We start from the raw sequence: 26,231 nt of genomic DNA on the forward strand, positions 1-26,231 counted from the left end.
TTTCTACTCCTCTGAATGTAGGTTTATTGCATCATGAGTAATGTATTCTTTCTTAGACCCCTAATGCTGTGTGATATTTAGGTGGTTCTTCTTTCTTAGTACAGGTGGTCCTAGTAAGGTCCTGGTTCCTGTTACCAGTGGTTACTGGTTGTTATCTTTGTGATTACCATTTTATGTTTTATTATTTCCTATTCTAGAAGTGCTATATCTGACTATGACAGTGGCCCTTGTGGCCCTGTCTTGTGTACATAATCCCTGTGAATATTGCCCGTGCCAGTTGGCACCATGTATATGTGTGATTTTATCTGATGTGTTTTTACAATACAAAAGTTATTTTTATAATAACCTTGTGTGGAGTCTCTTCTGTGGTGTGCCTAGTATGTTGTTGCTGTTGTGCGCTGGCGCAAATGCTTTACACATTGCCTCCGAGTTTAGCCTTACTGCTTGTGCCAAGCTACCAAGGGGGTGAGCAGAGGTTATCTTGGCGTGTGACTTCCTTGCCCTGACTAGAATGGTGGTTTCTGCCTGGCTTTGGCGTCAGCCTTAGCCTACCAGAAATAGCCAGTTCTAACATTGGTGGCAGCGGTGGGATTTTGGACTTGTGTTTGCGCAGTGCCATAGCGACAACTGGCTACATTACAAAACTCTACAATTGTTTTTTTCAGATAGTCACATGTTTGGGATTATTGTTTTTGATTTTTTTCCTCAAGAGTGTCATTTTCAAATGTGTTTCTGCACTTTATGTTTAGTGGCAGATGAGAGAAAGTGACAGGGCGGGACGCCATTAGAGGGGGGAGGTCCCCATAGATTAGGAATCCCTTGCTGGGTCCCGTGTCCAATCCCAAATCCTGTCCCTGTGTGGGTAGATGGAAGAGAGGGAGTGTGAGGAGAAATGACTAGCTCAGGAGGGTGGTTGTTCCCTGAGTGTAGTGTGTGTGTCTGGATTCCCCAGTGTGGTAGGATCCAGTGGTGGCAGCTTTAATGTGTCCAGTGTGTTAATTCCCATTCCCCGCTCCCAGAGTTTGGTACCTGTGTCACGTGTGGTCAGGTTGAGTGATCAGGGGTGGTGGAAACTGCCTTACCAGTCCGAGGGGGGGGAGTGTGCGAATGAGTAATGTGCTGAACTGGAGGAGTTGGTGTGAGTTTTCTTTTTGTTAAAGAGCTTGCATGAGAGGTGTACCTCTGGTGGTGTGCAGGAGGTCCTGCAAAGGAACTGGACAGGAAGGTGGATGTCTGGCGGTGTGCTAGATGTCTTGCAGAGGCATTAGGGAGTGGTTCCAAAAGGAGTGGCTTGTGTATCTGATGATCCTGTAAAGGGGAAGAGGTTCATGTGTAACCCAGCTTGGTCCCAGTAGTATGGTAGGGGTGTAGGGGCTCACGCCCTGTCTCAGTGGAGGCGGAGTGAGTGTGGGACGGTGTGTCCCACGTTGGCCTGAAACTCTATCTCAGGGCCTGGAGGGTTCCTTAAGGGAGCGCCAGGTCAGGGGCCTAAGCTGTACATAGGTCATTTGAGGAGGATCTTCCTGTGTCTAGAGGACGGGGAGTGTCTGTAACCAGAACTCCGGCGGTCCTAGTGTTGGGCAGTACCGCTCCTAAGTGGAGGGTGCAGAAGTCCTGGCTCGCTGAGCATTTGACCGTCTAGAATGCTTGACCATTTGTGGGGCCTCTGGAGGTCGTTCCCCGAGGAGGGGGGAAAGCCAGGTTGGGGTGTGGCCTGACCTGGAAGGAGTACTGGAGGAAAGTGTGTCACTGATACGCCACTGGCGTGTGCTCTGTCTAGCCTGAGGCATACTGGAACTGGAAGGGGGTGCAGAGGGACGGTGTCCTTACTTCTGACCCCGGTGTAACCTGAGGGTTTAGATCTTAGGTTGGGAGATTAGGAAACTTCTAAGTCAAGAGGAATCTTTACCAAAGTGGATCAGCTGAAGAGACTGAGGGGGCTGCCCTTGCTGTGTGTTCTGGGGCTCACCTGCAGTTTGTTGTTTTCACTAAGGTAGAGGAAAGGGGGCTTTGCTGTGTGCTGTGTCCCCCCACCTGCTTGAAGAGGAACTGTGCTGTGTGCTTTGTACCTCAGAAGTGAAATAGTTTCCAGGTGGTAGACCAGTGATGGAGTGAGGTCCTGATCTGGTAGGAGAATTGTTCTGGTGAAGTGCTTTTCTGTGAGGGTGCGGAAACCCAGAAGTAGAGGTAGGGTGGGACATTCTTGCCCGTGACCTCTGGTCAGCCTGAGGGTATGGTCCCTAGGTTGTTGGATCAGTGGTAGTTGTAGCTACACTGAGAGAGAGAGTGGAGAATGGCTATTGTGTGCCAGGGGTTACTACCCCCCACTCTGTGGATTAGTTAGGACCTGTGATTTGGATGGCCTATGGCCTGGTCTTGGCTGTGGATGACTAGTGTGTACCAGTGGGGTACCCTAGTTGAGTCAGAGAGTTATTATTTGGAGGAAACCATGTAGGTTCAGAGTGGCGAAAAACTGGACGGTGTCCCTGCTGTGCAAGGCCGTGTCCGTGGTTTTGTCGCCCAAAGCAGTGAAGCCCATCAGTGGTGTGATTGGTCTACCCTGCGTTTTGGCTGGAAGGGGGTTGTGTTGGACCCGGCCCATTAGGCAGGTTCACCCCTAGACTTTTTGCGTTTTCCTAGCCTATTTATGGAACCTGGTATTTGTGATTTTAGGCCTCTGCGCACTTTTTCACTGTGGTACAGTGTAAAGTGCTTGAGCTCTCTGTGGATGAATGGTGAGTGACCTGCCCTCCCATAGGAATGAATGGGGAATATGTATGCCCATGGTAGTTCCTGATGCGTGGGGAGTGCAGGGGCGAGTTTGGTATGAGAGAACTCGTGAGAATGAATGCCGCAAAATGATGTATGCGACATGGCTGTGTCTAGTCTAGAAGTCCTACTTTTGGAAGTTGGCATATTTGTGTAAGTTGGTGCTAGCGTGTGATTGGCTGGTGAGCCTGGCCCAGAGTGCATGGGCCTGCTTGTGGATTGACTGTCTGGTTTGAGGATGACAGGGGCTGGAGAGCCCAGGAGGTTGTCTGAGTCAGCCCATGGATGAAAGGCAGCATCTGCTGCCAGGGAAGTGGGAGGAGATGGCACCTGATAGTGAAGGGCTGTTCCTGTGTAACTACAAAGCTGGCTCCACCTCCCGCTGGGCGACTGACACCTCTGTCCCTGATACTGAAGGGGACTTCCCTCTAAACCAGTCCAGCTGGTTCTCACACTGCCTGCTTCAAAGGACTTCAAAGAACTTCAAAGGTTTTGCACTGTATAAAAAGGGGTTGTATCCCCTTCCAAAATGTTCTTGTTTTCAACTTGAATCTGCCAGGGGCTGCTGCTGCTTGAGCTAAGGGGAATCCCTGGCTCTGCCCAGCCCCTGGGCACCTGATGGACTTTCCTGGACTTCTGGGGGACCCCTCTGCCTTGCCTGGGCTGAGGGGGGGACTTTACTTTGCCCCTTGGAATCTCTGGATCTTTAGCAGCATGGAGAAGCTGCATTTTCCTGCAGAAAGCGCTTGATTTACCTTCTAGCGCTTGGGAGCGCTGCTTTTCCTGTCCTAAGCACCTGGGAGTGCTTTCTGCTGTTATAGCGCGTGGGAGCGCTTTATTTTTGACTTGCTGGCAGAGCGCTGTGGTTATCCCGTGGGGGAAAGCGCTCCTGCCCTGTGACTGCCCGAGTGCTTCGTGTGCACTCTTATCGGATTTGCGGGTGCCACCCCGACTATGGCGCCCTTTGCGAGTGCCTACCTCGCCTATCTATTTTGTTCTAGTCTCGAGGGTGTCCACCCCTCGGTTTGCCCTTCTTAATCACCGCCGCGGCCCCTTCGCGCCGCCATCAGGAGGCCAGGCATCGTTCTGCCTGACACGGGGCGGGACTTCCGGTTTTCGGAGGAAGTCCCGCCCGCCGCCGCGCACCGATTGGCTGCCGGATCCCGTGGTGGATGGAGGAGCCCCGGGTCCCAGGAGGGGGCCCGGGTGAAGCACCGCAGCAGTGAAGGACCCGAGGCGGCCCCCGCTGCTGGCGAGAGAGAGACGGAATGCCTTGGAGCCACGAAGGCTCCACGTAGAGTCCCGGTCCCGAGATGGGGGACCGGGTGAAGGGCGAAGCGGAGAACCGGCGAGCGCCTGACCGCCGGTGAGTGGGGCTCTGATCGAGGCGGTTGGGGGGGTGTGTCGGGCACGCTTTCGGTGCCGCCCCCGTGACCTGGGCCCTGTCCTCCCTTTCTGCTGCCCGAGCAGGGCAGCGCTTTAGTGTTCAGAGTCCCCCGAGAGGGACTCCAACAGAGTTGGTGCTTGGGCGGCCCCGGTTGGCAGTGGGCCGCCCCAACGTGGTGAAGAGCCTGTCGAAGCTCTTGCGACATCGGGGGCAGGTTGATAATTTCGCCCTGAGAGGTCCCTGGCCGCATTTGTGAGATAGGGCGGCCCGGAGGGCAATGGGTCGCCCCAACGTTGTCCCGAGCCCCAGAGGGGGGCTCCAAAGACCCCACAGTTGTTTAAGAGCCTGCTAGGCTCAGGGGGGGGGGCATTTTTGTTGAGAGGGGATTTGTTGCAGAGCCTGTGTGGCTCCCCCATTTGTGGCGCAATTCGCTAGAAGGGCTACTGAAGGCCCTGCCACAGTTTTGATGATTCTTCAGGTGCCCAGCACTTTGTGGGCACCTGCCACGTTTAGGCCTTTCTGTGATGTACACAGTTGCCCAGCACTTTGTGGGCAACTGCCACGTTTAGGCTTTTGTACTTTGGACTGGCGCTGCATGGCAGCGCGCCCTGACTTTGGACCCAGGGCATCCTTGCCCCAACAAGGCCAGTTGGCCTAGGGACTGCCACAGGTAGTGGCTTATGTAGTGTAGGCGCAATGTGATTTCTATGCTTTTAAATAGTAATTGCCTACTGTGTGTTTTTGCGCTATTGATTTATTAGGCACCTCTGAATGTTTATGCATTATGTGTCTTCCTTTCCATGCGCTGCACCTCTGAATGTTTAGTCATCATGTGTCTTCTTGCGCTGCACCCCTGAATGTATTTTATTGCATCATGTGCCCTATTCTTAACACCTCTGAATGTGTTACTGCATCATGTGTCTTCCTTTCCATGCGCTGCACCTCTGAATGGTTAGTCATCATGTGTCTTCTTGCGCTGCACCCCTGAATGTAGTTTATTGCATCATGTGCTCTATTCTTACTCCTCTGAATGTAGGTTATTGCATCATGGGTAATGTGTCCTTTTCCTAGACCCCTAAATGTGGTTATTCTTAGGTGGTTGTCTTTTCTACTCCTCTGAATGTAGGTTTATTGCATCATGAGTAATGTATTCTTTCTTAGACCCCTAATGCTGTGTGATATTTAGGTGGTTCTTCTTTCTTAGTACAGGTGGTCCTAGTAAGGTCCTGGTTCCTGTTACCAGTGGTTACTGGTTGTTATCTTTGTGATTACCATTTTATGTTTTATTATTTCCTATTCTAGAAGTGCTATATCTGACTATGACAGTGGCCCTTGTGGCCCTGTCTTGTGTACATAATCCCTGTGAATATTGCCCGTGCCAGTTGGCACCATGTATATGTGTGATTTTATCTGATGTGTTTTTACAATACAAAAGTTATTTTTATAATAACCTTGTGTGGAGTCTCTTCTGTGGTGTGCCTAGTATGTTGTTGCTGTTGTGCGCTGGCGCAAATGCTTTACACATTGCCTCCGAGTTTAGCCTTACTGCTTGTGCCAAGCTACCAAGGGGGTGAGCAGAGGTTATCTTGGCGTGTGACTTCCTTGCCCTGACTAGAATGGTGGTTTCTGCCTGGCTTTGGCGTCAGCCTTAGCCTACCAGAAATAGCCAGTTCTAACAACTGGCTTTCTGCCAGCATTAAAAAAACCTTACTTGGATACTAGGATATTATCCAATTCTTAGCATTTTTCGCCACTTCCTGTGTTATCCAAGATGCTTAAAAAACTGGTTAACAATCAGCTCTCATTTTAGAGAAGTGTAGGCTTCTGCATCCCAGTCAATCCAGATTTTGCCCCAGGCTTAGCACAGACAGGACCCTGTTAGGAGTGTCAGATCATATTAAGCAGTCCCCGGATCAAGGTACGAATGCTGTTCTGATTTTACTAGATCTTTCACCAGCATTCAATACCATCTCCCATTCCATCCTCCTGCAACGCCTCGACAATCTGGGGGTTGGAGGCCAAGTAAGAAGCTGGATCGAATCTTTTCTGGACTACAGGGGGCAGTCAGTTTGGTTGGCTCACTCTTCACCACATATCAAACCCATCAAGCAGGGGGTGCCACAGGGCTCTTTATTGAGCCATACGTTATTGAACATATATATGACTCCGCTGCCTCCCCGGGTTGTATCCTTCGGGTGCAAATTCATCTCTTATGCTGATGATATGCAGCTGCTTCTCTCTTATGAGAATGATCTAACATTTTTGGAAACACCCTTTAAGCATGCAGTTTTGATTGGATGCACAGGAGTCAGCTGAAATGCAAATTGCATTACACTAATATTGTTTAATTTGGGTCACATCAAGTCAACTGGTGGGAGTTATGCTGGCAAATTATGCTGGCTGACATTATTACCATTCTCTCCATCACCAACACTAGAGGCTAAAAATATTGGAGGCAAGGTTAATAAACAACTCTCCCACCAACCACAGGTTTCTGCTGTGTAGCTCCTGCTTTGTTTTGCTTCGATAGTTCTTTTCTTGCTGCATCCCCATTCTATTTTTTTTTACCTCTGACGCCAATAAAAGTTCCAAACTTTAAACATTTGGCATTATCTTTTTTTATGTTTTAATCCTTTTATTGAGCAGAAACATAGAACCAAAAGTGAGTTAATGTAATCAATTTGTTAGAAGCACATCACTAAATACCATATAATTTAAACACAGTTTTAAAATAACAATTCTGTCATGGTTCAACTACTATACAGTACAGTGCTTTCAACCAATTGAGCCGATACCATGCATTGCAGCCCCATTTATTTCGATGTAGTAGTGTATCTTCTATAGCAACAACACACTTGCCATAGGTTCTCTGAATGTACCTTTCTCTAAAGTGCAATGTGCCTATTCACCAACAGTATCTGGTGCTGAGCCTTAAACTTTAATACAAACTTACTAAAGTGCAACCAGTTATAATTCAATAAAGTGCAGTGCTTTTGAACCCCAAAAATATTCCAGTTCTAAACCATACAGTGCAGTGCTTTCCACTCGAACAGAGCCAATACAGTACCTTGCATCCCCATTTATTTTGATACATTTATGTATCTACTATGTTGACGACTTTCTTGACATAGGCTTCTCTAAATATTCCTTTCCCTAAAGGGCAAAGTGCCAATTAACCAACAGTATATGGTGCTGAGCCTTAGACTTCAATACGAACTTACTAAAGTGCAATCAATTATAATTCAATAAAGTGCAGTGCTTTCAAACCCTAGAAAAAATAGCCCGGTTCAAGACCATAAAATGCATTTATACTGATAAAGACTTTACATTGCCTTACAGCCCCCACTTTCTACTAGATTGTTTCTAGCAGCTCCATGTATTTCCATACAGTAGTAAATCTTTTAATAGCACCAACTCTCTTAGCATAAACTTCTTTAAATGTCATTGTTCTTATCATTTTAATAAAACACTCTGAAAAGGTAGGTGCCTTGGAGGCCTCCAGTTCTGAAGTATAAGAGAACGCGCAACAAGGGAAGCACTTGCTATAAATGTCTCCTCGCCTCTTGATGTAGCTACATTTTGTCTCTGACTAACAGTACCAAAGCGTGCTACAGCTACCTCAGGATCTAGTCTTATCTGTAAACCACTGCTTAAAGCTGTGTAGATTCTTTTCCAAAATTGTTCTAACTTTGAGCATGTAAAAAAAAGTGTGGAGCCATCTTCCCTCACCTACTGCCTGGCAACGAAAGCACCTATTCTCTAATACTGGACACATCTTATGAAGAGCTTTGGGGATACAGTTTGCCTTCCAGTGTGACAGAAAAACCATTCTTTTAAAATAGCTGCTCTTAAGGCCTTGCTGCAGAGTTGCGAAATGACTTGCCAGTTGCGACTGGAGAATATGCACTGTGTCTCCTGGGCCACTTTTCCTAGGAATTTGTTAACCACCACAGACTCCCTTTGGGACCATAGAAGGTGATACAATTCTCCACCCCCTTAACTTTGCTCTAAATAGAGCAACAATAAGCAGAGTTGGGCCGGAATTAGATGAAAGGGCACACTTATTTAATAGATGAGCAATCTGAATATATCCCCCAAAAATCCAGCTTACTACGGTCTCCACGCCTATCTTGAACCTCTTGCCAAGTGATATATCTGCAAACCACTTAAAAAAATGACCCAGCTCTTTAAAACCGTTGGCATTCCAAAACCTTAGATGGCTGCTCTGGATTCGGAGGCCCAAGCTTTTACATTCTGTAAGCTTTAAATAGTAGTGCCCTGTGAAAATAAGTTGTTTGGAGTAGAAAATCTGGAGTCTAGTGCTTTACTCCTGCAAAGTCTTGTACCTTTTTTTTGGGGAGAAATTAACAGTTTTTAACAATACAGAAATCTGTGATCCAGCTTCCTAAACCATTTTATCTAAGAAGAAATGATCTATTGATCCCTTACAGTCGACTAAACAAACTATTAGATCTAAAAAGGCTGTTTCATAATATGTACGAACTTGGGGAAGTGCAAGCCCACCCTGATTGATGTCAAGTTGGAGCAATGAGAGTGTTACCCTGGGTGCCTTCTTACTCCAGGCAAACTTTCTGAAAATCATCTCTAACTCTTTAAAGTAGATACAATTCATTTTAATAGGTATATTTGTAAAAAGAAAAACAAGTAAAGGAAGGTAAGATGGAATTTTTATAAGTGCAACAGGGCCAATCAATGTGAGAGGTAATAGAGACCCTTCCTCTAGCAGCTTTTTGATTTTTTTCCGCATGACTTCATAGTTCAGGTTATAAATTTCGGTATACTGGTTGGTGACATATATCCCTAAATATCGAATTGGATTAGCAGTAAGGGCTTGATGTTTAAGATTGTCGGGGAGAAAATCACTTGAACTGTTAATTGTTAAAATTTCGAACTTGTTGTGGTTAATTTTATACCCTTGAATTAATTCAAATTGTGCAAATTCTGCTAATGTTGATTCAACATTCCGTCCTTCCAGACTGAGATAGAGGATAATGTCATCCGCAAACAACTTTAACTTGTCCATCCCTAATCGCCGCATTACTAAAATCCTGGTGGCCAGGGGATCGATAAAAAAAGAAAAGATCATGGGGAACAGAGGGCTTGCCTAGTCCCCTGATCAACATTAACTGTCCCAGCAAGGCTAGAATTAATAAAAACCTATGCCTGAGCCCCTTGATAGATATTGCTTTACATGTTTATAACCTGGGGGGAATCCCATTCCTGCCCAGACCATAAAAGAGAGCGTTCCAATTCAACAAATCAAATGCTTTTTCTGCGTTGACCATCATAATAAGTGCTGAAGTTTGATTAATATGAAAAAAATCGAGTGCTTGAACTAAAACCCCTGTATTTGTGGACGTTAACCTCCCTGTGACAAACCCTGTCTGAGGATCGCTTTTTGTGCCAGAGCAGTAAAAGGACGCACCCAGATTTTCATTACAATTTTATATTCAGAATTGAGTAAATTGATCGGTCTATAGGAATTGATGTCTCCAGGATTTTTGCCCTTCTTTACAAAACTGACAATATTAGATTCTTTAAACGCTGTGAGAATCAAACCACCCAATTTCACATAATTAAAATGCTCTACCAATGGAGGTGCTAATTCTTCGGCAAACACCTTGTAAAATTCTATTGGCAACCCATCGTTTCCACACACTTTTCCCCTTGACATTGCAGCAAGGGATAGTTGAATTTCAGCTGCTGTAATATCTGCTTGAATCTCCTCTGCCTGAACATTTGATAAATGCGGAAGGTTAATATTGTCAAAACATTGTTGAATTGCCTCTTGCCCCACCATATATTTAGTAGCGTATAACTGGTCTTAATGATCCAGAAAAATGTGGGCAATCCTTTTCTTGTCAGTGCTTCAGTAATTAATGCTGCTTCATGTTTTACTTTAGTAGACCAGGCTAAGAGTTTGCCAACTATTTGACTCTCTACGTAAACTCACTGCTGAAATGTCAGAGAGCTATTGATTTGGTCTATAATATAAAACTCTCTTTTAACCCCTGTTTTGCTTTGTTAAGCTGCCTCTCGACTATCTATACCCCTTAAAGAGGCATTCTTCTGCAGCAAAGCTGTATCAACTGCCAGGTGAAGTTCGGCCATACGAGTCCTTCGAATTTTAGACTGCGCGGCCATGAAGGCCACCATCTGACCATGGACTCAGGCCTTAAAGGTCCCCCAAACCGAAAAGGGTTCCGCTGTACCCTTATTGTGCAGGAAAAATTCTTTTATCCATTTTCTTATGCCCGTTACCCATTGTTGGTTTGAGAGATCCATCTGCAACCTGGAACTTATTCTCCTACCCCCTCTATTTCTATTTCCAATTTAACCAGCGAGTGGTCTGAAAATGAATTGGTCCCCATGCCTGAGTTTTAGTATTTCAAAGGATGAGAGATTTTTAAAAAGTCATTATGGGAAGCGGACTGATATTGTCAAGAGTAACAGGTATATTGTAGTTCTTCCAGATGGGCTCTATGCCATGGATCAATTAATTGTTAATCTTGTTTTATTACATCTATTACTTTTTTAGTCTTTGGCTTCAGTTGCTTTTTATTTTTATTCGAAGTGTCCTATGTCAGGTCTTGTATATAATTAAAATTCCCCCCAAAAATGATCAGGCCCGTAACCCCTCTAAAGTATCTCATTAATCCTGGCTCTTAATGTAGGGTCATCTATAATTGGTGCATAATAGTTAACAATATTTAGGATGTTTCCATTCCAGCTCACTGTGACTCATAGCTGTCGACCTTGAGGATCTCTCTGAACTTGACTAAGCTCCCAGTCCAGCCCCCAGCTAAAATATATCACAACCCCCCCTTATTGCTATCCCTGCAGAAGCAAAAAATACCTTGGTAAAAGATTTCGGGATAAAAGGTTTTGGAGTGTTTGTTTTAAGGTGGGTTTCTTGAAGGAAGAGGACTTGTGGTGAAAAATAAGCTAACCATCTTATTATCCCACTGACCTTTTGTTTATTCAATACTTCATTTACATTAACCGAAATTACATGGAGTTTGAAAACCCTCTCTGAGACTGATACTTAGATATTGCTGTGATCCGTTCGAAAATTCAATTCCAAAAATCTACTATGACCCTTCGCTCCCTTCTGGAACTCCGACTATGTGCAAGTTTGAGAGTTGCGAATGATTCTCGAGCTCCTCAAGTTTACCTTCGAATGATGTTTTTTCCTTTTTAACTAAGTTCACCTGTTGCTGCATGGTTTTCATTTGCTCTTCAAGTTGTACAATTCAGGATTCCACCACTTGAATCCTTACTGGAAAACTGCCCATTGCCTCCTCAATCTTTGAGAGGCGCTGATGAAGGGATGCTATCTTGTTTGCTTGAGTTGTCTTAAGAGCTCTTATTTCTTCTAAAATGAGATTTAGCAGAGTTTTTAAGTCACATTGAAGGAGAGTTCCTTTTACTTGGAGTTGTTGCGACTGCCTGCATTGGGGCCCTCCAAATTCTATCTGAGTCCATCCTTGCTGCCCTGCCTTACTTGGCAACTGGATCTGTGGTTACGGCGGCAACTGAGGCATTGTCGGAGACTGAGATGGCAACTGTGCTGGTGACTGTGGTGATAAAAACTGTGCCGTCAACTAAGCGTTCACAGAGAGGCTATTCTCTTTTTAAGGGAATCTGTGTCTTTCCTTTCCCTCCACAGTACCTGATGGTCCCAAGGAAGATCGATCACTTTGCGAGAGACTGATTTGTGTCTCAATGGGAGAACCTTGCATTGTCAAAGAAGCGGTCAGGAAGCTGATGGACGTTTTGCATTTGGCGAATAATTGATAGTCCTTAATGAGTTGATAATTTTGGCTGACCATTTTTTCCTTTGCAAATTCACGTAAAGGTGAGTTTTCTTTACCCTTTCCGGCCACCTGATCAGGATTTTCTGGAATTTTTGCATGTTGGCCGGGCTCTTCCTCTGATCTTATTCCTTCCTCTGGCTCTCCTTGAGATACACTGTCCGCATCTGAACCCCTTGCTCCAACTTCCTCTCTGAGTTCTAGGGGCTCCTCTTCTGAGCTCAAGGTGCTGATAATTATTGTGAACTCGTTCCGTGCTTTATGACTATGTTCTGCTCTTGCCGCAGCTGATGCTGCCTTCATTTGGACTGATCGCATTTTGGCTTTAAAGCCCGCGGCTGAATCCACCTTGGCGATTAAGTTAGACAATTTTAAATGCTTTCCCATTGTTTTTCAGTCAGCCACAGCTTGTCGAGCGGAGGAGGGCAAGGGCCGTCACCGGCGAGACCAGCAGCTTCCAGTCCTTACTTTTTTTTTACTCCCCGGATCTTACTTTTCTGCCTTTCACCCCCCTACACCACAGAAGCCTCTAGTTTAGAATATTAAGATCTTTAACTGCATTGATTGGATCAGGTATTATTCACATTTATTGCATCATTTCACTAGCCCTTTGAACTATTATCAATTTCAGGGGGGTCCCTCTTTGTTCAAATGCCGAATATTGGAGGCTATTATGCGCAGACCATCACACATAAAACTCTCATGGACACTAGGGCACTTGTCATTAGGGTCTGAAACCACTAAAGAGCACTAGAAAGCACTAGAGAGCAGAAGACCCTAAATATATTTTTCAGCAAACACATGCCAAATTCTAAGTATCCTCTGGTTGTAGCTGGTGTCTCATATGTATTAAACAAGTCTTCCCTCATGTCAAGAGATCAGGAGATCTGACGTTCTCCATTAGAAATGCACATGGCAGACGGGCAGACAGGCTCACGTTATAACCCTTCGACCACTCAAGGACATGGCGTTTCACCGGCTCTCGTCCCGGCCAGGCCAGCCGTTCATCGGCGGATACCACAGCAACCGCCTTTTTTTACTGTGCGTTTAATTCCAAAGTGCCGGGCGCCAGGAGCATAATCCTTCAACAAAGAATCCCCGCCAAGCCTCGGTAGACACAGTAAACGCCACATCAATAAGGCACACCAGCAGTGCCTCTGAGAGTCTCCACCTTGCCGTAGACCCAGAACCAAGTGCACCTGAAGACGGGGGAGGAGCTGGCGGTCACTAGCAACTGGTGCATTTCCATTCTAGGAAGACAAAGGCTCACGCGCTGACTACATCTAGATTGGACCATGCTAAAACCCTTTATCTAGGGTTGTCGAAGGCCTGATTAGACAGCTTAAGTAGTCCAGAATGACGCCGCTTGTTTAATTTTGAGTGTTCCCTGGCATGCTTCAGCCTCCATCCATCTAAGTTCTCTTCATTTGATCCTAATCAAAAAAAGGATCCTCTTCAAATCTTTCGTCTTGTTTCATTGCCTGCTCTCTAATTTGGGAGCTTGCTATCTTTAAAAAAGATGTTTGCCTTATTGTTCACCTAGAGAGTTGTTGTTGACAAAGGCTGCTTTTGTGGTAGTGCTGTGGTCCAGGCGGATGAAGAAGGGGGGAATTATTTCTCCTTTCTTGAAGCCAAAGGCTTAGAAGCAGATTCCCCTTGAACTTCGTATCCTGGGTCCTAAATCACTATTTCGGTTTAAATTTGGTTGCTCTCCTCTAAATTAACTGATTTACTTTGTTTTGCAGTCTTCAGTGCCGGGACACTCCACGAATGTGCAGGTAGTTAGCCTTATACATTTGACTGGCAAGTTGAGTGGGATGGAGTAGGAGAATTATTGGGAGAGAAGTTGATGTTTATGAATACCAAAAACGTTCTGATTGTACGTTGAAATCATTCCCTCTGACTCCACCATGATCCTCCCTACGTATCATCCATTTCCTACCCCATTACTATGCTAGAAATCTGGCAAGCAGGAGGCTCCTTCACTGTTTTAGGGGAAATTTATGATCAGAAAATTCTGCAGGTCCTGATTCTGTGAATCAGAATTTAGGAATTAAAATCGTAAATCCAAACTTTTCCAACTCTATATGGCACCTGCGTTTTGTGAACTGGACCCGAAGTTCTGAACTGCAGTTCTGGTTAGTCCTGTCTCTATAGTAGAATCCTAACACAAAAAAGGCAATCACCACTGAAATACATTAAGAAGAAAAAAGAACAGAGTCTACTTACTGTGTTGAAGTTTGGGAAGAGTCCAACAGCAGAGCTGCTCTCCACAGAAAATGGCATGAATGGCTTGATATCCAAAGAAGGCTGCATCATCATGGTGGACGTCCGCACAAGGGCAGGCAGGGTAGTGGAATGGCATGTACTACCTGCAGGTAACAAAAACAACGCAAGCTGAGTCACGGGAACACATATTCATGCCCTGATTATCACTGTAATTTGAGGTGTGGACATAAATAGGAAGCATTATAATAATGAGTTACTGTTATTATTTCAATAGCTTCCATTCTTACTTTACATTTTTTTTTTATTAATTTATTTTTATTTTGGCATTCTCGTATATCATACTCAAACAAGATAGGGTTATTTTTTATGGATCTTCGCTCCAAGTCTGGCTTGATCATTGAAATTGTCTTTGACCTTACACAGTGCCAAACAGCTTTTGGTAACTGTACGTTTCCCTAATGTTTACTATGTCCCATTTGTACAAATTAAGCACACAGGGCCAGATGTAGGAAGGCAAATACCGGTCAGTAACTGTCGATTTCGGCCGTTACCGACTGGTATTTGGAGTTTGGGATGTAGGGGCATATTAAAATACAGATTCAGTAATTTTACCGAATCGGTAATTTTACCAATTCGGTAAAATTACTGAATCTGTATTTTGACATGTAGTGCTACAGGGGTTTAAGAATTCGTTATTTACCACCAACTAGAAGTTGGTGGTAAATAATGAAAACCCTTTAAAAAAAATGTTTGGGCTTTTAAAACAGTGCCATGTTGCAGACATAGGGCATGTATGTCTGCAACATGTGCACCCATGCACAAATGAGGGGTGCAACAGGGTGTCAAAGTGACACCCTGCCACCCTTCTATGTTTCCCCCAATTACCGAATCGGTATTGACACCAGGCCCATAGGAATTACCGAATCATACCGATTCGGTAATTAAATCGGTAAAATTACCTACATCCCGATTGCCAGTTCTTAAATACCGAATCGGTATGATTCGGTATTTAAGAATCAGTAATCTGGGATTACCTACATCGGGCACACAGTCTTGAGGGCTTTTAGGGCACACTTAGGAGAGGCTTCGATGATATATAGAGCATGCTGTACTTTTAAACAACATAATACCTGGAATTTTACAAAAAACATAACAACGAAGATCAATCTAGCGATTCTGATATATATAAACTACGGAACCGTACAGTAGCAGTGTGTTGTACATTTAAACAACCTAAGGTAAGCCATTTTACAAAGAACAAAATTAGAAACAAAGAAATATTTAGCGTGACTAATATCCATAAGCCAGAAGCAAGAACACAAATAACACTGCAGTGTGTTGAGCAGAAGGGCAGGAGATTTGAGATGTTAGAGCGGACTTTTTTTCCGCGGAAATTAAAAACAGCAGTAACCCTACAGTACCCTTGGTTCTCCACCCTCACCTAAGAAAACAGTTAAAAATGTGGGCGTCTGGTTTTATTCTGCCCTTTTCTTCCAGCCACAAATGAAGGCTGTGGCCAGAATTTGCTTCGGACTCCTTCGAGTTCTTAAACCTCTGTTGGGCTTTTTTGAGCCCAAAATCCAGCAGGTCATCATCCAGGCTACCATATTGTCTAGGCCGAACTATGCTAGTGTTCTATATCTGGGAGTTAATAGAGCAGAGACACAGTGCCTACAGAGAACACAGAATATGGCAGCCAACTGTTGTTTGGGCTCCCCAGGACTTGCCATATCTCAGAATTCATTAATAGACTCCATTGGCTCCCTTTGGAAAAGCGTGTTCTTTTTAAAACTCTGTGTATTACTCACCGGATTCTCAACGCCCAATTCCCAGAAATCCTTGTAGATCTTCTTACACTGTACATGCCATCCCACCTCTTGCGCTCCTTTAATCAGCACCTGGCATTTATACTCCGGGTTAAGAAAGCCAGAGGATGTTCCTTTCGAGCTTTAGCTCCTAAAGTGTGGAGCTCCCACCGGTGAACTTTAGATGCATTTATGATCATATAGCTTTTCGTGAGGCTATAAAAACGTATCTGTTCTCTAATGAATGGATTGGGGCGTTGTCTCCGCCCGTCTTCCTTTTGCTGTCTGTGCTTAGCGCTGGGATGCCCCTTTGCTGGGGTAGCCATGCGCTCCATAAATTATATAACATAACATGTGTCACAGAGTGGTAGATAAGGGGAGCATAGATGTGCAGAAAGAAACATCATACCTCAGAGGATGAATATGTGAATCCATAAGTAGTTTAAATAGGTATGTTTTCAGTTTCTTGTGGATCTAAAACCGAGATGTGCACATCGGAAGTCAATTGGTAGGCAGTGCTATAATGCAGGCGCTGTTCATCAGACCGACTGCCCACCAGCTTTTTTTAAAATTCAGATTCTCTAAGTTTCAAGTGTTAAGTTTTGGATGCTGCTCATCGTTCTGGTAGTTCTTGCAGTCTTCAGTGCCTCATGAAGGTGGCCAGGCCAGTGCAGGAGTAAAGCTTTGTAAACTAGGCTGGTCATCTTGAATTATATCCTGGCCTCCAAAGATAACCAGTATAGATCTTTGAGAGCTGGTGTAATGTGATGCCACCTCCTGGGGCATGATACCAGTTTAGCTGTAGATTTTGCTGCTTTTTAGTATTTTTGTAGCACTGCAGATAACAGGTGTTTTGATAAGTTAACTAATAGTCATTTTGTCAACCTTAAAATTCTGACTGTCAGGTTCGACACTGGCAAAATTTGAACCTGTGTACCAATGGGGTTGCTTAACAAAAATCATAAGGTAGTGAAACTCGGTGACCTTAGAATCACGATGACAAAACAGGAAATGATAGCACATGACATGAAATCCCAACGATAACCCCGTGTACTTAAAAAAAAAAAGTATGAGGATTGGGGTGAGCTCAAATTGTTGCAAGGTAAGCACAATTTGTGTCCCGGAGCTGGTTGGGTTGTGGTCATAGCAGAGCAGCGCCAGATGCTGAGATAAATGAAATCTAAGAGGAGCACTGTCTGCCATCCACCATGGTCCAAAGCTCAGCTGGCTTGACTCAAGAGCCAAAACCAACCTATGTTTTCCTATTTCTGACGAAAAAACTCATATACACTTTGTTCTTAGTGTTTGATATTATTATCCATCCTGTATGTCACAAAAACATGGCACATTTTTTTCCACATAAACATTTTTTGAGAAATGGTTTTAGCATATTTTTGTGGTACACAGGAATGATATTATCCAACATTAAGAACACAGTCTGTGTGAGGTTTTTCGCCACAAAGTGGAAAACTTAGGAAGTTTTGCGTTTGAAAAAAAAACCTGGCCCCTTCGGCAGTGAGGGGTTGCTCGTGGTTAGTAATTTGAAACCAAGAGCCCCCATAGATATTAGTAGTCCCTTCCAGGGCTGGTGGAAGTCTGGGTTTCAGTGGTACTGGAAAGCTCTTGCTGTGTTGCAGTAGGGCTGGCTGTGACTGTTTGCTCACGGGTGACTGCCTAGTCTAAGACTGCCTTGGAAGCATAATGAGAACCCACATGAGCGCCCGCCCAAGAGGACTTTAACCTGGAAAAGATGCTATGGAAAATCCCTGCGATTCACCAGTGGAGGGGCAGATAATGGGCTTCCACGGGGGCGAGTGACTAGACTCGTCCTCATTACCGCAGTGAGCGCCGGTGAGGCCAACCATTTTGAATAGAGGTGTTGGGTAGAGGAACTCAATCTCGATGTTCCAATTAGCACTTAGACACATTGACACCTAAATATTGGTACAGTAGGAATACAGGGTGTCTCTTCCCTGATTCCTAGTCTCACTTTTTCTTATCTTCACCTCACGGTCCTGCCAAAGCGCTCCTGGATCCATTAGGGACAACCTCGAAGCGCGAAATATGTTGACCTAACTTCACCTTTCACTCGCTTACACGGATTATTAGAGCAGCAGGAAGACACTCGTCCCTCCGCTACATTTGCTTTGAGGAGGTGCTCCTCATCCCTTGTTTTTTTAACTTTATGTTCCGGACCCCCCGAATAAAACTTGGTTTCTGGGTACAGCAAAGGTAATTTTAACTCACTCACTCACTGTCCTAGGCGCACACACCCACATGCATATTAGCGGTGTCTCCTTAAAAGATCTCCGATAAAGAGCCTTCTCGTGGGGCCCATGGAGGACAGCAGCGCCACCCCCACGAGGAGCAACGCTCGATGATGAAGCATGACACTCGCAAGGGTGTTTGAGGGCACTATATCTAAAAGGAGAAATTACCCCACCTTCATTCGAATCCAATTACATTGAGAGCCTACTCTGACACTCTTTTCAACCGCAAAAGGTTGCCTCCTCCTCTTTCTTTAGGAACAGTTACCCCTTAGTGAGTACTACGATAGTCCTTGGGAGCATCGGTGCTGGACCTTTATTTTTCCTACTAGCTCCCCGGCCCCCCCTCTTTACATTGTGTTATGTGCAATCCCTGCCCAGGAGACAGACTCCCACTAGCATACCCATGCTGGGCATCCTCTTCAAGGTCACCTAGTGCCTCAGGCAGTGGTAGACACGTCCCTGACACATATGCAGTACCAAATCAGTTTAAGCAGGTGGGGCAGAGTGTCACAGGCAGAAGTGTAAACTGAACACCAGAGCACAGGTCCTTTCAGGCTTGGCCATCCGTTGCCAGCTGCCACCTGCTGATTTACTCTGCTCCTGTCTCCAGTTTGCACAATACTGGGACTGTACCTGCAAAATACTTTGGGGTGCGGGAATGCCGAAAGCTTTCAATCTCTTCTTTGCCTGACGTAGATACCTCATTGAGTTCTGACTTTATACTTTGCAATCTAATTTCTTTTTCATTATAAATGGAGAACTACAAGCTACATAATGCAATTAATATTTGCAATAAATATAAATACATTTTGGAATTTCAATAAAGTCAGTACTAGTTAAGCTACTTCTGTTTGTTGAGGACTTTTTTCCCTCTGAGTTGAGGATAAACAAGAGGGTGAAATTAGGGAGATGGTTGATCAATATATCCCCTTTATGGGCCCTTTGGTGTACCTGAATTCTAGAGCAGTTGTTCTTAACCTTTTGACTTCTGGAAGCCCCCAATTAAACATTACTGGAACCTGGGGACCCCCTCCCCAATCATTATTGGAATCTGGGGACCTCCCACTGAGTCCTGTATGCTAGCCCCAGCCTAAGTTTTGTTCATGATTTGAACAGCAAAACAACACACACAAAATACAGAAAAAAACATTCAAACAAATATACAAATGATAACACATTTTATTTAATTTTCAAACACAATAGAAAAAAAATCAACATTTCAAATTTTAATATGAAGGTTGGAGATTTCCCAATTCAATTGAGGCCACTAATCATCCATACTATATGCTGTTTGCTGCACTTACACTGCTCCCGTGAATCAGTCTGAGGATACTAATTTCATTTTTTGTCTCCAATTTCAAAATCCTTCACATTAGAACGTTTTAAAAGTTTCAATTGTACATTTAGTTTCTTTATTTATATACAATTAACTAATCTGTTAATATATTTTAATTTTCTTAGCTGTGGATGCCCTGAGAAGTCTCTGCGGACCCCTAGAGGTCCCCAGGCCACAAGTTGGGAACCACTGTGCTAGAGTGCTGCTCCCCCTGTGCCCACAGGGGACCTTATTTACAAGATGTTGCTGTAGCGCAGCACCTCAGGCCTTCCTGCTGTGCTGCTCTATGGCAAAACAAAAGGGCAGGGATGTGCTGTATCTATCAAATACGGTGCAGTCCTGTCCTTTTCCCCTGCGCTGGCACACAATGGGCTTCCTTACGCCAATGCAAGGAATCTTGCGCCGTGGTGCAAGGGGGACTGCATAGCAGGGATGATTGTTTTTCTGCAGTAAGGGAAGCCTTCCTGCACAAAAACAATAACAAGAGGCTTTTTCCTCTTTCTGTGTATGCTGCAGAATTCAGCACAAATAGAAAAAGCAAAAATGAAAAGATTTAAAGGTATTTCTCCTCGTTGCACTTCCCTTACGCCTCACCTGGGGAGGCATAGGTTTTTGGCGTTGCTTCAGAGTTATGATTCCTCGTAAATCTGGGGGAGTATCAAAAAGCCATGTGATCTGCTGGGAACAAAGCCAGAAACACCCATTGCATGCCCCTTTGATGCAGAAAACTGCTTTAAAGGGAGATATATTTACAAGGTCACATTAAGCCAAGCAAAGTGGCTTAGTGCTGCCTGATAAATATGTGGCAGGCCCCTGCGCCACCAGAGTGTCGCAAAAAGTGACGCTCCAGTGGCGCAGGCGCATTGTAAATGAGGCCCTGAATGTTCATAATGTGTCATGAAATCAATCCAGAAGACTGATTGTTACACTGTGGCTCGTTGATTCAGCTAATTGGATTTCTGTACTGAATGACTGCTCCATAACATGTTCTTAAATATTCATGAACAGCTATGTTTATGATAATCACTGAGTAAGAAACAACAAACAATGTATATTTTGGTGTCTCAACAATAATAAATACACTCACTTGCAAGATTGCATTCTTAATTAACTCACATGAATGGTGTATCTATGTCAATCTAGTAGGTAACAAAGGGCCAGATGTAGGTGGCCCATTACTGGTCGGTAACGGCCGAAATTAAAGAATTTCGTCCGTTGTCGACCGGTAATAGGCTTTTCTTATGTAGGGGGCCAAAATTAAGGATTCGGTTGGTAAATTACCGATTTCTTAAATACTGATTCGGTAAATTACCGAATTCCTAATGTAGGGAGCACTTAAATGAGTGCTTATCCCGTGTTAGGATTCGTTATTTACCACCAACTACAAGTTGGTGGTAAATAACGAGAAAAAAAACAAAAAAGCAATTTAATGCAAATTGCTTCAGTGCCATGTTGCAGACATACTTAGAGGCATGTCTGTTTGCAACATGTGCACCCATAAACAATTGAGGGGTGCACCAGGGTGTCAAAGTGACACCCTGCCACCCTTCAATGTTTTCCCCCTTCTACCGAATCGGTATTTACCGATTTGGTAATTGACATTAATTCCTATGGGCCTCCAGGCCCATAGGAATGAATGGCAATTACCGAATCGGTAAATACCGATTCGGTAAATACCGAATCTTAACGATTCGGTAATTTTTACCAAATTTTTAGCTACATAGCATTTACCGATTCGTAAATACCGAATCTGTAAAATACGGTATTTACAAATCGGTAAATACTATTTACCTACATCTAGCCCAAATTGAGTACAAAGTAAGATCTGTGGTTGGCCAAATGAATGACATCTTGGCCTTTCAAGAGGACGTTTTTTGTAAATTTTTCTTTAAGGTCATGCGTGTTCATAGAAATTGACCTTACACAGTGACAAACAACTTTTTGGTACCTGTGCCTGAGCTATGTAGGGTGTTTGGCCATGCACAGAGGGTATTGGCTTCCTACAGCAGGTTCAGTCTGTGAACCCTAAAAAGTTATAGAAAAAAGACGAGCCAGGCTTAAGGGGGTTGGCTATTCATGGCAGGTTGGACACAGGGCCTTGCTGAAAGTTAGACCTTTCAACAAACCCCTGCTGTTCAGACCTGAAGGCCATTCTGAGCCGGAGTTGGCTACCCATGACAGTTTGGAAAACTCTGTGATGTGGTATATGATAAAAAGAAATTAATTTAAAAAAAGGTTGAAGAGATGTTACAGTCCAGTCGCAAAACGTGGTCGAAATTTGCACACTGAGTTTTTTGAGAAAGGGCTCTAAATTTGTGAAGCAACCTATGCACTCATGTTCAAACAGACTTTAGAGCCAACAACTGCACTGAATCCACCTTGTTGGCGGTAGTGGACAGAATTAGATCAGAGGCTGCCCAAGATATGGCAGTGAACCTGATCTTATTACATTTGTCCATTTCCTTTGATATTGTTTCACACTTCCAGCTAGTGCACAGGCTACACGAAGCAGGACTACATTCCACCACTTTACAGTGGTTTGCAGCTTTTTTGTCCAACAGATATCATTCTGTTAATTTGGCTTTGTTTAAATCAACTCCCCCCTGGTCTAATTGTGGGTCCCAAAGAGGTCCTCCCTTTGCTCATCATTATTTAGTATCTATGTTGCCCCCTTGGTGAGTATTGTTAAGTACTGGGGATTCGTGACATTCTCTTACGCTGATAGCATCCAGATTATCATCTCCATTGACGAGAGTCAGCTAGGAACTCATAGGAATCTACTGGAGTCTTTCTGACATGGCTAGCTGGATGTGATCACATTGTCTGAAGCTGAACGCAGAGAAAACTTAAGTGCTGCTGTTTGGAGGGGCCAATAAAGTGTGGAATGACTACTGGCGGCCCACCTCTCTTGGCGTGACTTCAACACCTTAACCCCTTCGATGCTTGTGACGGAACCATTCCGTCATCAGTCACGGTTGGGCTGTGCTGATGACGGAATGGTTCCGTCACGGCCACACCCATTTACATAGGGGCCCAGCACAGCAGGATAATCTCTCTAGCAGCCAAGGTGTTAATGAGCTGCTAAGAACCTGGAATTCGTGTTAGATGATTCTCTCATGAAGCAATATCAGGTGTGGGGGATGTGTCGGACTCATACGCAAGTTGAGAAAGCTATTCAGATGGATCCCTACAGCCTGGCGCAGGACAATTACCAAGGCTCTTATATTGAGCAGACTAGATTGTGGTAATGGCCTATATTTAGGAATGGCTGACTATTTGTTTAGCTGTCTGCACCTCATGCAGAATGACGCTGCCAGACTGATCTGTAATAGCCACAAAAAAAGCTCAGCCTGCTTCAATCAGCTGCACTGGCTCCCAATGTGGAAAAGAGCCAGGTTTAAATTACTTTGCTGTGCCCATAAGTCAATCCAGGTATCAGGGCCATCGATACTGCGCGGCCTAAAAACCCACTAGAGTGCTGCGCTTCTCTCATCAAGCCTTGATTCACAATACACTAGTCACGAAAGCCATAATGGGTGGTCTTTCGTTTAGTCATGTAGCGGCACACCTTTGGAATTCCTTACTTTCGGAAATTTGCCTCTCGGAGGATCTCCTTCCATTTCATAAACGCTTGAAGACTTGGCTTTACCCCCTCTAGTGACATGGAGTTTGCAGAGCTCATGTGTGTCTGGTCTAGCACCGGAATGTCTCTATAGGGATGATGATTGTGCTTTATAAATAAATAAAATAATCAAAATAATAAATCACGTTGCAATATCCCCATTCTCAGAGGACCACCGAATTGGCTGCCTTTTTTTTTAAAGGAGCTCCTGTTCCTTACTGTGTGTCAGTAGGAACAGACAGGGGTCCCCAGGATCACTTCCTATTCCCTCATGGCTACCTACCCGATTCCAAACGCGAAAAGAGTCTTAAATGACTCGTTCACATTTCAAATCAGTTTCCACCTCCTCTGAAGTTTTGGTGAGTGAACAAGGTTTTGTAACTGGAATTGCGGTTGCAAAAGATTGATTAATTGCATACTGATTCGAAATGTGGAAAGAACCCCCTTTTCCAAGCATTCCAAAGTGTGATTGTGTATGGGTCACAAAACACATTTGATGATTTATAAAAACTTTTCGAGCTCATAAAATGGGTTTTATGCTTTTGCAAAAGACATTCTGAAATCTTAAATCAAGTGAGTTAGTGAGGTTTACAAATGAAAAATATCATAATTCATCTGGCCCTTGGCTAGTTTTGGAAATATAACCTAAATGAAAGTTTAAAAAACACCTTAGAAATTCATTGAAAAAAGGAACAGTGATCAACAGAAAGGAGATATTTATGACAGTATGGGGGATATGCAAACACAAGGAGATGATGGATGGAGCGCTGAAACGTTTCAGACACTCAACTCACTCTCCCCTCCTGAAACCACAGATCCTTCGCAAAAAGAGAACATGTCATTGAGCTTTCTCCTGCTCTGCGCCCAAAGATCGGGAACTCTCTCCCTTCCGAAATTCGCAGAATCTCCTCCAAGGTTGCCTTCAAATTGGAACTACAAAGATTCCTCATGAACAAGCTCTTACCTTAAAAGGGTCTTGGATCGTCTGCTCTAAGGCTTTCGACTTCCAACCTAAGTCCCACGTTGGGTGTTATTTTTCTTTACTATTCACTTGCTCCCCTCCCAGTTTGCTGTGTACCAGTTTTTATCTTATCCTTTGCTGAACCCTTCGATTGTAACCTTTTTTTTTGGTATGCATATTGTTTTGTTTGGAGTGATGTTTCTTACTGTACTGCACCTGTTACCTTCCTTTCCCTCAAATTGTAAAGCGCTCTGATATCCTTCAGGGTCATGTTCGCGCTATATAAAACTTTAAAAATAAATAAATAAAAAACTCCAGTCACAGATCTGGGTTGAATCCATCATCGTTCTTCAGCTCACTTCGCCACCCCAGTGAAGGCACAGCTATATGCAAATCAGTCTTGACTCTGTGCTCCATTGGAACAGTCCAGCCTGAACTGCCAAGCCATGTCTTCCCCGGACCAGAAACAAGCATCCTCGGACTGGTTTCGGGCTAACAGCCCTCACCAGCCAGGCTAGCTTGAATCCAGTGGCAAAGTGAGCAAGGGACCTACGTCTGGGCATACCATGCCAACTTAGGGTGAACAAAGTGAACACAAGGAGATGATGGGCGGAGCGCTGAAACTTTTCAGAGACTTACCCCCAGTCACAGATCTGGGTTGAATCCATCATCATTCTTTAGCTCACTTTGCCACCCAGGTTCAGACACAGCTATATGCAAATCAGTCTTGACCCTGTGCCTCATTGGAACAGTCAAGCCCGAACTGCCAAGCCATGTCGTCCCTGGACCTGAAACAAGCATCCTGGGACTGGTTTCGGGCTAACAACCCTCATCAGCCAGGCTAACTTGAAACCAGTGGCAAAGTGAGCAAGGGACCCATGTCTGGGCATACCCTGCCAACTTAGGGCGAACAAAGCAAACACAAGGAGATGATAGACGGAGCGCTGAAACTTTTCAGATACTCCCCCCCCCAGTCACAGTTCTGGGTTAAATCCATCATCGTTCTTTGGGGATATGTACATGGAAGTGGCGGCGGAGCTCGTCGTTAGCCTCCTTGGCTTAACGCCGCGTTCCACCATTTCTGAAACCCAAGGCTGCACCATATGTACAGGAATTTGGTGCAGGCTTGCATTTCCCCCTGCAATGGCGCTAAGTTTAGCAATTTAGCGCCAACGCAGGCACCCTTGCACCAAGGTGTACCTTCCTGCACATAAACAATCCTAAAATGCCATTCTGTCACTTTCATGTGTGCTGTTTCATTCAGCACACATGAAAGTGACAAAATGGCATATTTTTTTAAACATTGTTTAGTACAGGAAGGGACAACTTCCTGTAGATAATCAAACCATGGCATTTTGCTTTTTTGCATGTGTGCTGCACAAGGCAGCACACATGGAAAAAGCAGAAACAAGGAGAAATAATGCATTTCGCCAACTTAAGACCAGGATTTACGTGGTCTTAATTTTGTCGCTGCCTCGTATGTACGCCACCCTTGTACATAGGGGCAGCATCAAAATGAATGGGTGTTGCAGGGGAACGCCCACCGCAACACCCACGGCCCACCCCTTTCACGCTAAGCATAGTGTGAAAGGGGGTCTTATGTGCAAGGCAGCCTTAAACCACGTTACGTGGCTTAACACTGCCTTGTACACAAGGCGCAGGCCCTATTCCCACCACAACGTTGGTAGAAGTGACACTGTGGTGGCGATAGGGACTTGTACATATGACCCTATGTTTTTGCACTCTAAAGATCATTACAGGAAAGACAGAATCTCTCCATATTCCACACATTATAAGTGGCAGTATTGTTTAATCTGATATACATTAAATTGATTCTGATATATTTTTACAAAAAAATACTAATGGCTTTTTGTTGTGTTTAATTTCACATAACAACCTCAGATTATATTCTTCATGTTTGCAACCATAACATTTCTTTCAAATGAAACACCCAAGATTTAAGTTGTTTGGGAAACAGTGATGGTGTAACCATGTACGTGTATAAAAAGGATACTCT

The 26,231-nt window shown here is 44.4% G+C and overlaps 1 protein-coding gene across 3 annotated transcripts in view; it reads right to left on the bottom strand.

Moving 5' to 3' along the window:
- Positions 1-26,231, bottom strand: part of ZNF385B (zinc finger protein 385B) — a 1,149,514-nt gene that overhangs the window by 375,694 nt on the left and 747,589 nt on the right. For all 3 annotated transcript variants that reach the window (XM_086956211.1, XM_086956210.1, XM_086956212.1), the window contains one exon: positions 14,221-14,363. In XM_086956211.1, the coding sequence (XP_086812337.1) occupies positions 14,221-14,363 (143 nt within the window). The remainder of the gene's footprint in view (positions 1-14,220; positions 14,364-26,231) is intronic.

The sequence above is a fragment of the Lissotriton vulgaris genome, chromosome 2_1 (assembly GCF_964263255.1).
Source record: "Lissotriton vulgaris chromosome 2_1, aLisVul1.2, whole genome shotgun sequence".
In the NCBI taxonomy this organism is placed as follows: Eukaryota; Metazoa; Chordata; class Amphibia; order Caudata; family Salamandridae; genus Lissotriton; species Lissotriton vulgaris.